The sequence below is a fragment of the Acanthochromis polyacanthus genome, chromosome 8 (genome assembly GCF_021347895.1).
Source record: "Acanthochromis polyacanthus isolate Apoly-LR-REF ecotype Palm Island chromosome 8, KAUST_Apoly_ChrSc, whole genome shotgun sequence".
NCBI classification, from domain to species: domain Eukaryota; kingdom Metazoa; phylum Chordata; class Actinopteri; family Pomacentridae; genus Acanthochromis; species Acanthochromis polyacanthus.
Genome location: NC_067120.1, coordinates 15,368,386 through 15,384,430, shown reverse-complemented (window position 1 = coordinate 15,384,430; position 16,045 = coordinate 15,368,386). Strand labels below are relative to the sequence as shown.

The window sequence follows — 16,045 nt, the reverse complement described above, 5'->3', positions numbered from 1 at the left end:
CTCAGCCATGACTTACAAAATAACTTCTAGATTCCAGTCATATCTTTTGACTTATTAGTCATACCGGTGTTGATGACAATAATAGAAATGATGATGTGTGTGGAAAGATATGTTTAAATGTGGCAGGCTGGAAACTTCCTATGCAGTCAACATAAAGTCTTACTGAAGACATGGAGCAGATTTACACGGAGTCAGAGATTATTTAGGATTTTCTACAAATTCTACTAGAAGCCTTTTGTTTTGATTGACTCTGGCAGTTTGAGGACCTCTAGTGGATTGAATATGGAAACCAATCGGAAGCTCCGAGGCTCAGATCGCAGCCAGAAGCAGCAGCCGGTGCGGCTCCAGTGAGAACAACTTGTTTGCTGCAGGATCGCAAGTGTTGCTCGAAGAAGAGCAAAGAAAATGAGGCTTTAATGACAGATAAGTTGTTCTGAGGCGACGGCGTGCTGTGCTTGAAGAGACATGAAGGGTTTGTTTCTGCTGCAGTGATCTATAAGAAGCGACAAACCAGAGGATAAGAGAGAAGCGATGATGAACTCAGGTGAGTGGCTGACTTCTGTTTGCTCGATGACTTCTCTGGTTAATGATTTGTAAGTGACTGCGGTTCAGTTTTTACCAGATATGATCAAGAAATCTGATGTGCTCTCGACTGATTTGTTCATTTATTTGTCACTTTGTTTAGTACATTACAGATGGCAGATCATAAACTCTAAAGAGATTTAATCAAGAATTCAGCAGATGTGTTGCATATAGTGTATACAATATTACATATATCTATTAAATATATCCACACACAAATGGGTAACAAATTAAAGGACTTTTGAGCCCTATACTGAGGGGTCCAGTGGCTTGGGGGCATTTTCCTGATATGATTCGGATCCACTACTGTTTACCAATGTGTATAACATTATTCTCCACCACCATCATTAAAACACCAAATTAGTGAGTATCTTTTCAAAAAAACAAAAAACAAAAACGTGTTCTACCCTCCAGTAGATTTCCAGACTCTTTGAGAATCAAAACAAAGAAGTATTGAAGCTGTTCTGGTGGCAGGTGAAGGCCTAACACCTCACTAAGACACTTTTTTCTTTTTATTTCTCACTCGCCTTGTTTATTGCAGAGATTTGTTCACAGTCAGCTGTTTAAACTGTGGTTTGCTGAACAAGGAAATATGTGGCAAAACAACATCCCTTCCCGTCAACAGGTTTGCATGTCACCGCTCAGTCCACCTCAGATTTGAAGACACTAGCTCAGCTAGATGTACCAGTTTGCATGACTCCCACTCTTCATCTCCCATCTGCTCCTCCTCCTCCTGCCTGTTGACAGGAGCCATTAGCCAGATTACTGCACTGCTGCATTGAGCGGCAAACAAAATACATGATATCCGAGCCACCCCCAGAGAGGTGGTTTAGTGCTTTACAGCAGTTTTACATTAAGCTCTCACTAGGTTAGGATCAGTGCTGTAAAGCAGATTTAAAGAGTGAACTTCCATTAAGGCAACATCTGCCAAACTGCTGGAAATACAACAATTATAGCATGTGGATATTTAGAACATGTTTCTGTCAGATTAGAGTCATACTCATTTTGCTTATTGGGATGTGATGCTGATTTTCTGGCACGCGATTAAGACTTCACTTAACACAAATTCTAAAGTGTGTGTCTTTTGTTTTTCTCTCTCCTCAGGCATGCCTAAGCCACCGGTGGCCCCGAAACCAAAGCTGTCCCTCCACCAGAGGCCTGGGCTGTCTCCCTCAATCCCCAGGAAAGAAGGCATCTCACTCCTGTCTCCAGGCACACCAAGAAAGGCTAAACCAGTGCTAGCTCCCAAACCCTGCCTCTCAAAACTCACCACTGCTGTGGAATCCAAGCCTCTCATTTCGAGGAGCCTGCACCAAACATTAGTGTCAGAAACTCCTCGGACCATCGGCCTTCTAAACTCCCAAAATGGAATACAGCAAGAGAACAAAAAGCCTGACTGGGATTATATTATTCCTATTTGCCTTTGTAACCAAGAAAACTGCATGTGCATCAGGAACACAAGCACGGACAGAACGGAGAAAAACTTAAAAACACTTCAAAAGGGCAAAACTCAGGAAAACCAAAAGACTGTTGTGACAGCTCGAGGCAGTCTTGATGGCAGCCGAGAGAAAACAGACGATGCTAAGTGCCAAGTAACGAACACTTCTTCCATTAATACCCACCTGATTAGCCACAAACCTCTCCAAGATGCACTTACAGTAGACAGAAACATCATCAGATGCACTGATACTCCCAGTCCTGAGGTGACTGTTCGGCCCTCTCTTATTAACAGAACATGGAGCGATGAGGAAAATGCTTACGCAATACCTCAGAGTGCACCTGGACGAGGACCAGAGGAAGATGCTCTTGGCTCAGAGCAGACCAGTGCACTCCAACCCAAACCAGTCCCAGTAGCCCCTAGGAAGCCCATCCCTGTCCCTGTACCACGGAAACCCAGGACAGTTGTTCAGACTAATCAGGAAAAGGTGGAGGAGGGGAGGGAAGACAATGTAAGCGAGGAAAGGAGGGAAGTGAACGTCAAAGAGGTGAAGGTGCCATCCGAGGGGAAGGGCAGCTCATCCCTGTCTGTCAGTGTGGCAGATAGTGAAAACAATCCACCAATGTTTCTGTCTGCAAGAAGAGTTTGTGCCCCGCCAGCCCCTCCGCCCAGGAAGAAACCTTTTCTGTCTGCACCTGAGAAAGCACCAACCTCTGCTCCTCTGACGCTTCCAAAGGATGTGAAGGAGGAAGATCTGGGCTGGGACAGCAGCAACAATGAGATGGAGGTATCAGTTGATGATGAAGATGAAGAGATGCAGAAGGAAGGAGCGGATGATCAGGAGGCAGCCGACGGCCACCGCACACATCGTCCTCCTTCTAGCAGTTTGCTCAGTCAGCTGAAACTCAGCCAGAGTCCTGGCATCACTGCGGGAGCTGAGAAGGGGATGGTTAAAGTAGTGCCAAACAAGCCCCAGAGACACAGTAGCTCAATGGCACTGATTCAGAAGAAGGAACTGCCTGAGGAGAGAGAAGTAGGGAAAGTAGGAGATGCTGAGAAACAACAGGCTAGTCCTTTGCAAGATAGTGTTCTGGAGGAGAGGATGCCTTCACCTACAAAGGAAAAATCAAGCAAGAACCTCTTAATGACTGGAATCATCAAACCGTCTCGCTCCAGCCTGAGCAAACAGAAAGCCAAGTCCTTCTCCGCGGCTGACATCATTCGCTCTGATGGACAGAGGAGGACCTCTTTCAGGAAACTGCTAGACTTGAAGCTTTCAGTGATGATGTTACCCAAGCTGAAGGTAAAAGGAGGCCAGATCCCAGAACCAAGCATTGACAAGGACCAAGACAAATGTCAGAACCTCCCTGAGCCTCTCAACACTGGACAGAAATTCTCCTGCCCGCTAATTGGAGTTGAACAAAACGTGGACGGAGATGAGTTTTCTCCAGAACTTGAACAAGATCCCTACTACGAGAACATTGCTCACTATGAGGAGATACCAGACTACATAAATGTGCCAGTGGGGGAAGCAGGGTCATCTCCTAGAGCCTCTTTCTCGCAGTCTGCTGCCTGGCAGAGCTCTCTGTACAATGACGAGGACATTTATGAGGAGCAGGAGCCATATATCTCCCTTGTGAAACACGAGCAGTATGACAGGTAGAGCTTTACTGTCTCAGTATCTCTTATCAACATTTTCTACATTACTGGATCGCCCTTGTTTTCTAAAAGGAGTGATGGAAAACACCTAATGCTTCTTAGAACAAATCATCTACAAAATATGTAGTTAATACCAGAGAGTGACTTTGTATTGTTCATGAAAAGGGAAGCTCGTAAGAGATGCACATTACATTGCATGTTTTGTTGCAGGTTCCTGTCAGGGGAGTTTGACAAGTGTGTTGGCACGTGTGTTTGCACAGCAGTTCAGGTGTAAATGATGTGTGGTTTGACTCAATTACTTAGACTTACACAAAACAGGTTTGAAAGATAAACTTAGGCAGCAGGTTATTGTTAAAGGCAACAGTAAAACTAAACAACCCTTAACCTAGAAAGGAGAGTACGTATGATTGTAATGAGGTCATTGTTGAGTGTAGAGCCTTCTGTATTTATCTGAGGCTCAGAGGGAAGTAAAACAACACCTGTCTCACTTCTTAAATGGTCAGTTCATTAAAATATCTCAGTTCTCAGGGATCTGTCATTGAGGTTTTTGCCTACACTTTATAAAAATGGAAGTGATAGAATCTAATTTCTGTCGCTCAGAGCAATGGAAACTATTTGTCAATAGATTTTTATATAAAGTAGTGTTAAATCCATTAAGCAAGGTCTATAGAACTGCTAGTGAGGTCTGTGAGTATGAATTTTTGATACTCCAAACTTATTATCAAGAAACTGTACATCTACATGGCTAGATATACTAATGATAAGTGTCAGACTAGTGTGATTTTTGTTTGGTTTTTTTTGTTTTTTTATTGACTCAAGTGACCCTTTATAAAGTCTGGCCATAACAATCGGTTACATTAGTTGTACTAAATTCTCTTACTCTGTGTATAGTCTTGGTGCTAATGTTTGCAGTAATCCTTTCATGCAAAGAATTCATATGTTGGGTTATGAATGACCAGTGAGCAGAAGTCAGATGGAAAAAATCGGATTACAGTTTGTGTAACTGTACTCTCTGCCTTGCACAGCTTAGTGTGTCACCCCTCTTTAGTTCAAACTGTGCAACAATCACATGTTAAAAACACGTTAAGCAGCTCACGGAGACTAGTCACAGCTATGTGCACCAGCTATTGTAAACACACCATAGTGTAATTCACATACTCTGGCTTGTTTCAAATGTTCTTTAGCCTCGGCCTGTTTCTTTTCTGCAGTTTTGTTCAGGGAGGTGCCGTAGTTTCAGTTGTAACACTCCCTTGAGGGAATTGTGGCATTTTAGGCACGCAGTATATCTTTGGCCCAGCGTCCTTTTTAGCTACTTGCATGTACTCATTTTAAAGCTGCAAGGTTAAATTAACAAAATGGGTGTTGAGTAGTGGTTTGTGATGGGTTTGGAGCTCTGGCTGCTGCTGCTGCTGTTGGGCTTGGCAGCATCTCAGCAAACTGCTGCTCTGTGACCTGATGCAGGCAACTGGACTACAGATAGTGGTATGCAGTGGCACTGATCATTATCATTAAATGTCTTTTCCGCCTTAGTCAAGTGCCCGCTTTCTTGTGTGTTTTCTTTTTCTTTATGACTCTCATTTGATCAGAGCAGGAACTGTGTTGGACAGTCAGGGTTTCATTTAAACTACGCAGTAGTTTCTTCCTCAGATTATGTGCTGAGACCGGTGTTTTTATTTTAAACCATTTCTCGTCCCTCATCTTCTACAGATAATATCCTCACTGTCTCGTAATTACCAGTCATCTGCTTTTAAAATGCTGTATTCACAGTGTTTTTTAATGGATCCCTTTGTCTGCACAATGTGTTCATGTTGTGTCATCTGCTCCCTGTTCTCCTCTGAGCCTAACATGCTGACCTTTTGACAGAAGCTCAGTGGACGAAGAAGTGGCTGTTGTGTCTGACGCCCCCTGGGACGATGACAATGTGGTCAACAGTTCGGATGAGGACGAGGATGATAGCAGCTCCATCTCCAGTAAAGGCGACCCTGAGCAGCCAGAGGAGAGTCCGGTGAGGAGCAGACACTCTTAGATTTATGACTTTAGTCCCTCGAAGTGCTAGCAAATATTTCCTGGTATCATTTACAGGGGTTGTTCTTTGTAAAACGTCAGAGATAACATATTTCTTTGTCCTGTGAGGAAGAACTTTTCTTCCTTTTCTACTGATATTGTGTATGTCAGCTGCACATTGTAGATAATGGAAACTCCACCTGAATATATTATCCAGCACAGCAGCACAGCACGTAGTTCTACTACACAGGGATTTACTTAAGTCTGTGTTTTTGTATCTTTGAAAGGCACCGACTGAAAAGAAGAAAAGCAAGATACACCACATCGCCACAGAAATCATGACATCTGAGAGCGTGTAAGAGTCTTTTTTTTTTCCTTTAAAGCAAAGAGTCACACAGTTGATTAAAAACATGTTTTCTCAGCTACATCTAGCTTTGAAGATCCCTGACATTTAGTGTATTTGATATGTCAGAAGTGTCATTTGTGCTGCTCATAACATTAAAAACGGACATTTTGAATATTAAATACAGCTTCTCATTCCAGAAACAACTCTGGAGAATCCACATATGTCACTATCACCAGGTTTTGCACAGTTTCTCTCATACTTAATGAAACCTGTCGGTGTATTACATAAGAACATCTTTTTAAAAATAAAAATGCGACTGTATTATTATGTAAATGTATTTTTTAATGTTGTGAGCACAGCAGACAAAGTTCCTCAAAATGTTACCACAAAAGGTAAATGAGAATGCTAGTTGGGAACTCCTAACAGCTCATTAGAACCTAATTTTCTTTCTCCATTCTTGTTTCTTCTAGGTTTGTTGATGTCCTGAAGATGCTTCATGTTGTAAGTAGCCCGGGTTCTTCACTCAGCACAAAAACAAGCTCTGTGTTTGCTCTCATTTGAGCAGAGTCGTTCTGTGGATGTTTGATCCAGTGCTGGTCTGCTATCTGAGCTCACATTCTCCATATGTATTTCATTATGCCGGCCACTGGGGCACACCCCATGCAGGATGACTCCCCTCAGTCTTGCTCGCATGGCTCACATTCCTCATGGTTTTCCCCCCACACTTTCAGCAGCAGTGCGATTTGATGGTAACTCAACACAACAGATTCGAGTTGTTTGCTTGCGGTGTTTTGAGAAATTTAATCTGTATTGGATCGAAGCCACCAGAAGGATATGATGGTTTGGTTTCTTTGTTGTACTTTACTCAAAATGTCTGTGACACAACAGGACAGCACACACTGAAGTGTAATGGCAGCAGTCAAACCTATATTTAACCTTTGCTCTCACAATCTCACAGTTAAAACTGCTTTTACAGTCACTTTTACAGTGCTCTGTGTACATTGTAAGGTATAGACTGTCCTTTTTTAGACTGAAAAATGCCAGATAAGGAAAAAAGGAACTGGCCAGTCGCTCAGTGATGCTGGTAAATGTCAGCACGCTAACATGCTCATGGTGAAAATGGGACTGTCATCAATTTTCCAGGTCATAAACTAAAGTAACGGACAAAGTTAAATCTTGACCTGGCGATGACGACAGACGAAAAATTAGTAAGTCACCAAATTTCAAGAGTTCAGAGTACAACTCATCCTGTGAATGTGTGTACTATATTTCAGGCCATACATTTCACTCCCACAAATTTCAGGCATGGATCGCCAAAGTGATTCAGATTTTTCCACTGGGAATACGTATTTGTTAAAAAAAAAAGTACTTGATGGCAATCTGTCTGATATTTATTTTAACATATTTAAATTAGGGCCATCATGTTCACCCCAATAGCCATGTTACTAGTGCAACCAAAACATGGAGAGTTCTTGAAAATAAAAGAATCTGTTAAGCAATTTCACCCAATTTATCACGATGGTGTATTGTGTTAGCAACTGTAAAGGACAAATCAAGATTTAAAAACATGGACATATTGGACTTTACATTGAGTTGAGTAATGTAAAGTACGAATGCATCCCTTTGTTAGGTTTATAATTTTCAGTTTTTGTTGAAACAGTTTCAGAGAAATGTTGATTCAGATTCATGCTCACTGTGGGAGGCATAGAATGTGGTGCTACTGAGCTGGATTATGTTATGTAGTAAGGCTCCTTCATTTGTATAAATCAGGTAGATAAAATAATTAGGAATCCATATTACAACCTTCATAAATGTGCAGTATTGCTGAAAACTGTATATCGAACAAAAACAAACACAGAGCACAAGGTATTTTATGTAAGCAAGTGACAAGGGTCAGACATTTATTACACAGAAGACTGATAAATACTTCATACAACCCATGTGACCCACCGTTGTACCTGCATTAGTTAAAAGCCCTTCATTTCAAAGTTAAAATCATCTTTGTTGTATTTTTGTTTTACAACAAAAGATAAATACGGTCAGTATAGCAGATGTTTGGAGGTCATGAAAGAAGAACGTAGTAGGACTGAGTCATACGCGATGATTCCTCGCTGCAGAGCTCAGACAGGAACTGATTGGGTCTCTGTGGACTGCAGAGGAACAGAGTCCAGTAATGAACAACAGTCATACGGAGTTTAAAACAATGTTGAAGTGACTTTGTATTATTTCTGTCTGCTACTCAGTCAGCAAACAGATGGATGAGTTGAGTGTATTTTTAGAAGCTTATGTATAGTTTTGTTGTCGGATGAGAAAAGCTGCTGTCTCCAAAATGCCAACTGCAGGCGCTTTGATTTTTTTACCATGAAGAAAATGCTTTGCTTTGTTTAAACCATTATGTAAAGCACCACCGCTTCTTCTCAGCCTTGTCATTCGTATCAAAAATATTTATATACTTGTGACAGTCAAGTCTGCAGTCTAAACTTTTCTTATCTCATGTAACACCCACATTTTTTCTAATTCTGTGGCACATCCGTATTCACATGATCCACCTCCTTCATTGTCAGCTGTTGTTGTAGGAAGAGATCACACATGGTAACCGCAAGGGCTTCACGCTGGGCTCTAAGCCGTTTTATTTGACACATGTCCCCATAAAGCACTAAAAAGGCTCGACATCATCAGAAAGGGAAGCAGAAACAGCACCCTCGGGCTCTGCTGCTCCTTTTTTTTTTTTTTTTTTTTAGGCCTGAGTCATTGTATTCAGGAAATTTAAGAATCTTTAATGTGAGTCAGGTGTGTGTGTGTGTGTGTGTGTGTGTGTGTGTGTGTGTGTGTGTGTGTGTGTGTGTGTGTGTGTGTGTGTGTGTGTGTGTGTGTGTGTGTGTGTGTGTGTGTGTGTGTGTGTGTGTGTGTGTGTGTGTGTGTGTGTGTGTGTGTGTGGGTCATGAGACGGCAGCATTCCTCTTTCTTTATCTTAAGATCTGCTGAGCTTATCTAATCTGTACCATGCTGCATGATGTAGCAGAGAAGACCATTATTACACCTCTTCCAACTAATCCTGTGGTGTCACATTGCACTGTGTACTCAAACTACACAGAACCACTTCAGCAAATACTATATTTGGCATACTCTGTTTTTCCATGTGTGCCTGAGTTCCTTTATTTGACCATCTGACAATGTATTTGTCTGTGTGACTTGCAGGACTTCCGTGATTCGGTGTCTAAAGCGTCTCAAGAGAGTGGTAAACCTGTGATTGAGGAGCGTCTTCTCAACCAGATCCTGTACTATCTCCCACAGCTCTATGAACTCAACCATGACCTGCTCAGAGAGCTGAGACAGAGAGTGGCCAACTGGTACAACAAAGTTATATATATATTAAAAAAATATTTATACATTTGTGTGTTTGATCCCTTTGACTGACCAAAAGAGTAATTATGCACCTTTTTTTTTAATATGTATAGATGTGTGCAGGTGTTTTGGGGCTGTTTTAGATGGTTTTGTTTCGGCAAAGGTCAATAAATGAAAGTCTTTTTGAGTTTGAGAACCTTGATCTCAATCCCACTTTTGGGAAGAAGTGGACCAAATGGCAGCGCTTTTTGCCCATTATTGCCAATCTCACTAATGCCCTTATGGCTGAATGGGAACTAAAACGAACAGTCAAGCTCTGAAATCTTCCCAAAAGAGTGGAAAGTAGCATATTAATGTCCACACTTTTGAAATTCAATGGACAACAAACACATATGGACATGAAGTTTGGGTGTCCAAATACTCTTGTCCATGTTCTGTCTCATGAAAACCACATTCTTGACATAATCTTCCAAAGGCAGTGTTAATCCAGATCTACTTTACTTGGTATACAGGGATGAGAATGCCCAGGTAGCAGACATCTTCCTGAAGAAAGGGCCCTATCTGAAGATGTACTCCACGTATATCCGTGAGTACGACAAGAATGTGGCTCTACTGGAAGAGCAGATGAAGAAGAATGCGGCATTCGGCGCTGTGGTGCGGAATTTTGAGGTAATGCTGCTTGCTGGACCTGTTTTCTGTGTCAAAGCGGGTGTGTCTGTGATGTTTTATTGTGTATGGAGGTGTTCCTTAGTTCCTGTAAACTGTGTCATTAGTAAAGATATGACATTGTTTTTATCAAGGCGACTCCACGCTGTGCCAACCTGGCTCTGAAGCATTACCTCCTGAAGCCTGTTCAGAGGATTCCTCAGTATCAGCTGCTGCTTACAGGTACATCTGCAAAAGAGTCAATTTCACAGCATTAAATAAATCTGTGTTATTTACCGGCATGTCACTTTATTGTTTAAGGGCTAAAGAGTCCAACCAACCTGTCTCATCACAGGCATCATGCTGCCCTCTAGTGTCGAGAAAAACTAAAATACTTTGGAATTTTTGCTTTGCTTCCTCAATCCTCATATAATAAGATTTTTGAAGTGTAGCCCAAATCAGATTTGGTGACATAACATGAGCTTTAACATGGCAGAGCTTAGCGTTTCATGAGTCTAATGGATCAGGGTCTGTCCCTCAGTGCCAAAATGTGAAGAATGTTCCTCACGTCACTCTTGTATAATTGCATTATGTAAGTACCTGGAGACCTTTTCATCCAGGATTTTGCTTCTGAATCGTTCCAAGAATTTACTACTCAGGACTGAGCACTTGAAAGGCAGTGCGCAATTAGTTTCCACTTGTTTGTTTGCCCTGTTGATCCCTGAATCTAAAATGCATGCAATTTTGTTTCAGATTATCTAAAAAACCTGTCAGAAGACTCAGATGACTACAAGGACACTCAAGGTAAACCTGCAGGCTTTTTACATAAACTGGAAATTTTCTTGGTGGAATAGAAACACTGAATGTCATGTATGTGACTAACACACATTTCTATCCACTCAGCTGCTCTTGCTATTGTGAAAGAGGTGGCCAATCATGCTAATGACATCATGAAACAAGGGGTGAGAGCCGTCTTTCATCCAGGATGATTTTCTTTAAGTGTAGATAGATAGATAGATAGTTTATTAATCCCGAAGGAAACTCAAGTGTTCATCAGCTTACATACAACAACATAAAATAACAAAAAGGCAGGTAATAACATTAACATTAAAGGTTAGCATATACTCTGAAAATCTTGCTGTACAATACTATACTATAGAAAACGCTTCTAATTTAAAAAATCTATACAATTCTAAATGTAATTCAAATTCAGTGTGCAGTATTTACACATCTGTTGAGTAACTGCTCCATACATGTTGCTCATCTTCACATATTTTCTCTCAGGATATTTTCCAGAAGTTGATTCAGGTGCAGTGCCGTCTGAACGGCCACCATGAGATTGTCACACCTGGGAGGGTAAGGCTGCAATGATCTGATTTTTCATTTTGTTTCACTGGACTTTTTTTTTTTTTTTTTACACAGCATTGATTCGTCACAGTAGCACCACAAGAGATTGCACTAACAACATAAACAGCGTCTTTGTCCTATTCTCAGTCAGCCATGAAACTTATGCAGCTCAAACAATATCATGAAGCTGAAACCAAAGCAGCCAAATTGAATTCAATCATCACTTGTTTTACTATATATATATATCTACAGTATATCTGCAGTCCTTTAATGCTATAAGATTTTCTTATTTTTGCTTATTTGAACCTTTCTTGTGATATTTGTGTGCTCCAGGTCTTCCTCAAAGAGGGCATCCTGATGAAGCTGTCCAGGAAGGTCATGCAGCCCAGAATGTTCTTCCTGGTACAGTACACATTTATTTAACGTTCTCCTGTTTCGTGCTTTCATACCACAGCCACAATAAAACTATTGGCTGTATCATCTGCACTCTCCCTCCTTCACTTAGTCCAAAATGCATCTGTGTTTTCAAGTATGATGTCATCATGCATCCTGTTGTGCTGGTGCAAGGAACTTATACAGTAGATGAGAGATTTCCACCTTTCATGTTATGACTTTAAACTTTGCTTTCGACCCTTATCAGAACATCATGGAGGCTACGTTCAACCAGAAAATATTTTGCAGTGAAGTTATTTTTTGCCTATATTTTATGCAAATTACTCTGAGCTCTTCTGTAGCATGTCAATAAAGTCGGAACAGAAAGTCACAACAGAATGAAAATAATGTTTCTGTCATTTTCCCTTTAGTTTAATGACATCCTGCTCTACACCACCCCTGTTCAGTCGGGACAGTTCAAGCTCAACAACATGCTGTCGCTGGCTGGGATGAAGGTGAGAATTCCTCCTCTCTTTTCCACCAACTTTTCATATTCTAATTATTACAAGCTAAGCTACGCACTACCATAAATGCTCACAATGAAAATAATTACAGGTTAGCAAACCAAGTCAGGAGGCCTGTCAGAATGAGCTGAAGATTGAGAGTGTGGAGCGCTCTTTCATTCTCTCTGCGAGGTAACAATCAGAAACAAAAGATATCTCTTTGTAATGCCTCAACAATCTTCTATTATTCATTTCATGGTAGTGTTTGTCCTTGTGATGCATAGATCTGGGACAACTGGGTAGTCGTGATACAGATGTATTTTGTTTTCTCTTCCTACAGTTCAGCCACAGAGCGCGATGAATGGCTTGAGGCAATTTCCACAGCAATCAGTGACTACACCAGGAAGAAAATCAGTTTTATATCTGGCAAGCCTCCTGATCAGGTAAGATATCCTCAAGCACATGTTTGTGTGATGTATAAACCTATATAGTAGGGAGAACTACACAAACAAACATTTTATGATGTGTATAGGAGCAGTGAAAGGTAACTCCTGTGCTTCTTACTTACATCCAGGTAGATCTGAGTGACCATAACCATGGTGCTCCTTTGGGATCCAAAGCTCCTATATGGATCCCAGACCCACGGACCACCATGTGCATGATCTGTACCTGTGAGTTCACCCTGACGTGGAGGAGACATCACTGCCGTGCATGTGGAAAGGTGAGGCGACAAAAGGTGCTCAGATATGGCAGTAATAGTTGTCATGTCTAAAACATGCTACATCAAAAAAATGCTGATTACGATAGTTTTTGAATCTGTACATGGAAACAGACAGGAATAGTTTGACATTTTGGGAAATATGTTAATTCACTTTCTTGCTAAGAGCTGGATGAGAAAAGAGACAAAACTCTCCTATCTGCAGTCTATATAGTGAATATGTAGCAGAAGCAGGTGTCAGCTTAACTAAGCTATAAAACTGGAAAAAGGAGAAAACATCAAACTGAGCTCTGTGTTCTAAAAAGCAATAAAAAGTGAATTACAAAAAAAAAACTGAGCTCTGTGTGCATTTTTTATGGTCAGAAATGGCAGACAACATTTTAAAGGCACTTAATATAACTTTTATTCATCATTAATCCTATTAGTGACAGTGATTAAAGTAAAAAAGATGAAAAGTAGTTTCTCCTGCTGCCTAATTTTACTGTGAAGGGGGAAATTTATTCTTTTGTTTGGTTACATAGCAGCAAGAAAAGAAGATTTTTTTTTCCCTTTCCTTTGAGTTACTGGAACGCTATGCTTTGATGGTGACGGCAAGAACAACATGCAGAACAGTATTTTTATTAAAGTCAATCAGATATTTTTCACTCTTATGCAGGAATCATACAAAATTATGATTCATGATGATGAAGATGTAGAATAAGCAAACATGCTAAATATAAATGCACCCTCAAAATTTCACAAATCATGTTTTTAGGGAAGCTAATGTCTTATTACAAGCTGCCAAACTTCCCCTAGCTCCTCTTGAGTTTGTACTGTGGCTTAACTATTTTTTAAAAAAGCTTTAAAGCCTCCCTCCAACATCTGTAAAGCTCTGATAATTCCATTACCCCTGGTAATTCCACAGTAAGATTTAAGGAAGTGTTTTACTCTTGCAAAAAACAGTCCAGCCAGATGCTGGTAATGGTTTCATATTTAGACATCAGTTTCTTCATCTCACATCGGCATGTTACCTATATAATGTCAGACTGTTTCTTTAAAAAAAAAAGTAGATCAGATCACATTAGTATTGCCTTTGAAAAAGAAGTAATCTACTTTTTGCTGTATCATCCTCTCAGGTGGTGTGCCAGTCTTGTTCCTCCAACAAACACTGTCTTGAATATCTAAAGAACCAGCCAGCTCGAGTGTGTGACCAGTGTTTCCTTGTTCTTCAGGAGCAGAAAAGTAAGTCTGCCTTCCATCCAACAACTCCAAGCAGTCTGATGCCAACATATTGTTGTTCTTACACTTTCATGTGGCTGGCTGAGACATTACTCTATGTGTATTAAAATACTGCTTGTTTCTGTTGTTCAGGTGAAAGGGCTTTGTCAGCAGCGGTATCCCCCGGAAACAAAGCTGCCTTCACTTTTGCCAGGAAGCATAAGAAGATACCTGCAGCCCTCAAAGAGGTAAATGAAGCTTTGTCTAGATCCAGATGCATTGCTGTTTGTAATGACCAGACAACTCATCAAAGGGATTTTCACTGGTTTTAGGTGTCCGCAAACACTGACAACTCCTCCATGAGTGGGTATCTGCAGAGGTCCAAGAGAACTAAAAAGGGGAAGAGGCTGTGGTTTGTCATTCAAGACAAAGTTCTGTACACATACGCTGCAAGTGAGGTACGGTCTCCTCAGTAGCATACTATAATAGGTAGCACCACTGGGAATTTATGTAGTCCATCTAACATTTATTTGAACTATTTCTTCGTGCAGGATGTTGCAGCCTTGGAGAGTCAGCCCCTGTTAGGATTTGTGTTGAAAGTTGATTCTTCCCAGAAGTTGCAGTTTAAACTCTACCACAAAAACACGCTTTACTACAACTTCAAAGCTGATGACGCCCAAACTGCCCAAAGGTATAGTTGAAGAAGGATCCCACTTATTACTACATATTTTTATAGCAATAATACTAATATTTTTAACATCTTCGTTTTTTTTTTTTACAGATGGATCGAGTCCTTCAAAGAAGCCACTGTGCTTTAATATCTGTTCTCAGTGTATGAAGCCATTCAGCATGAATGCCTGAACATGTTTTTACCTCAGTGCTCTCTGCATTCTGCAAAAGCCATCACAAGACACATTATTACTTGGAATGAAATGAAAACCAAAATATAATATTGTATTCTGTTGCTTTTATCAGATTTACTGTAGCTACATTTTACATAGTTTAGGTCACTCCTATGGAGGTGGGATTTTAGTCTGTTATTTTTGTATTTTAAGATTAACCTTTTCCATTAGGAACTATGCAATGTTGCCTCCAACTTAAGAATAACTATGCAATAATTTATAGCTATTTTAGACTTTGATTTTGTCACAGCATTTTAATTTAATTGTCTAGTATCCTACTTGAATCTCTGTAGCACCGATTTCTAGATTAAATCCCATCATCTAGAGACTGGTAATGAAAATATTTAGAGGTCAAAACTAATTGCACAGATGTTTTTTTTTTTTTACACTTGAGAAGTTGGCTATAAAACACACAATGTTCTCACTTGTTGCTTTTATAAGAAACTTTCACCTTACACGATTAAGGCTTTTTGTAATTTTGAGTTTATCCTAGAGTCTTCATGGTGTATTGGGGAATATTCACACTTTGAACACAACTGCACCACAATGTGTTTTGCACTTAAGTCACTCAAATGGCTGTACATAGATTATATCCTTCCACACATATTCTATGTATATAGAGATTATTGTAAATGAAATGTAATCAAATTTTACCTAAATCTAAATTTTACAGCTTAAATTTTGTCAGTTTAATAAATTTCAGTTTTACTGTGCTTCGTCTCCTTCATCTTTGGGTTCATTAATATGATGAAAAACTCATGTTTTAACAATCAGTTCAGGGGAAATTCATAAATTTGTATGTCACTGTTATTGAGTAGTATTTACATAAATATATTAAAATATTTGACTAAATTTGCCAAATACTCTGTGTAATACGTGTGAGGTATAGTACATACCTGCTTCTAAAAAGCACAAATTTTCCTTTTACATTAAATCCCGACCGCTGTATAAGTTCTATAATGGATACATCAATATCATTGTATATGT

General features: G+C 40.1%; 1 protein-coding gene across 2 annotated transcripts; it reads left to right on the top strand.

Annotated features, from left to right (window-relative positions):
• The first annotated feature begins 312 nt into the window (after window positions 1-312).
• On the top strand, window positions 313-15,771 carry LOC110959679 (FYVE, RhoGEF and PH domain-containing protein 6-like). 2 transcript variants are annotated; one of them, XM_051952612.1, is made up of 21 exons: window positions 313-544; window positions 1,687-3,679; window positions 5,546-5,684; window positions 5,971-6,038; window positions 6,500-6,530; window positions 9,228-9,379; window positions 9,887-10,043; window positions 10,175-10,262; window positions 10,773-10,823; window positions 10,923-10,981; window positions 11,304-11,375; window positions 11,700-11,768; window positions 12,170-12,253; window positions 12,354-12,433; window positions 12,582-12,684; window positions 12,816-12,962; window positions 14,075-14,180; window positions 14,310-14,404; window positions 14,489-14,614; window positions 14,708-14,847; window positions 14,938-15,771. In XM_051952612.1, exons 1-21 carry the CDS (start codon window positions 532-534, stop codon window positions 14,972-14,974), a joined length of 3,810 nt encoding a protein of 1,269 aa, XP_051808572.1. In that variant the 5' UTR covers window positions 313-531; the 3' UTR covers window positions 14,975-15,771. The 2 variants fall into 2 exon arrangements, with proteins under 2 accessions (XP_051808572.1, XP_022062329.1); XM_022206637.2 differs by having other exon boundaries at window positions 5,543-5,684.
• Window positions 15,772-16,045: the final 274 nt, after the last annotated feature.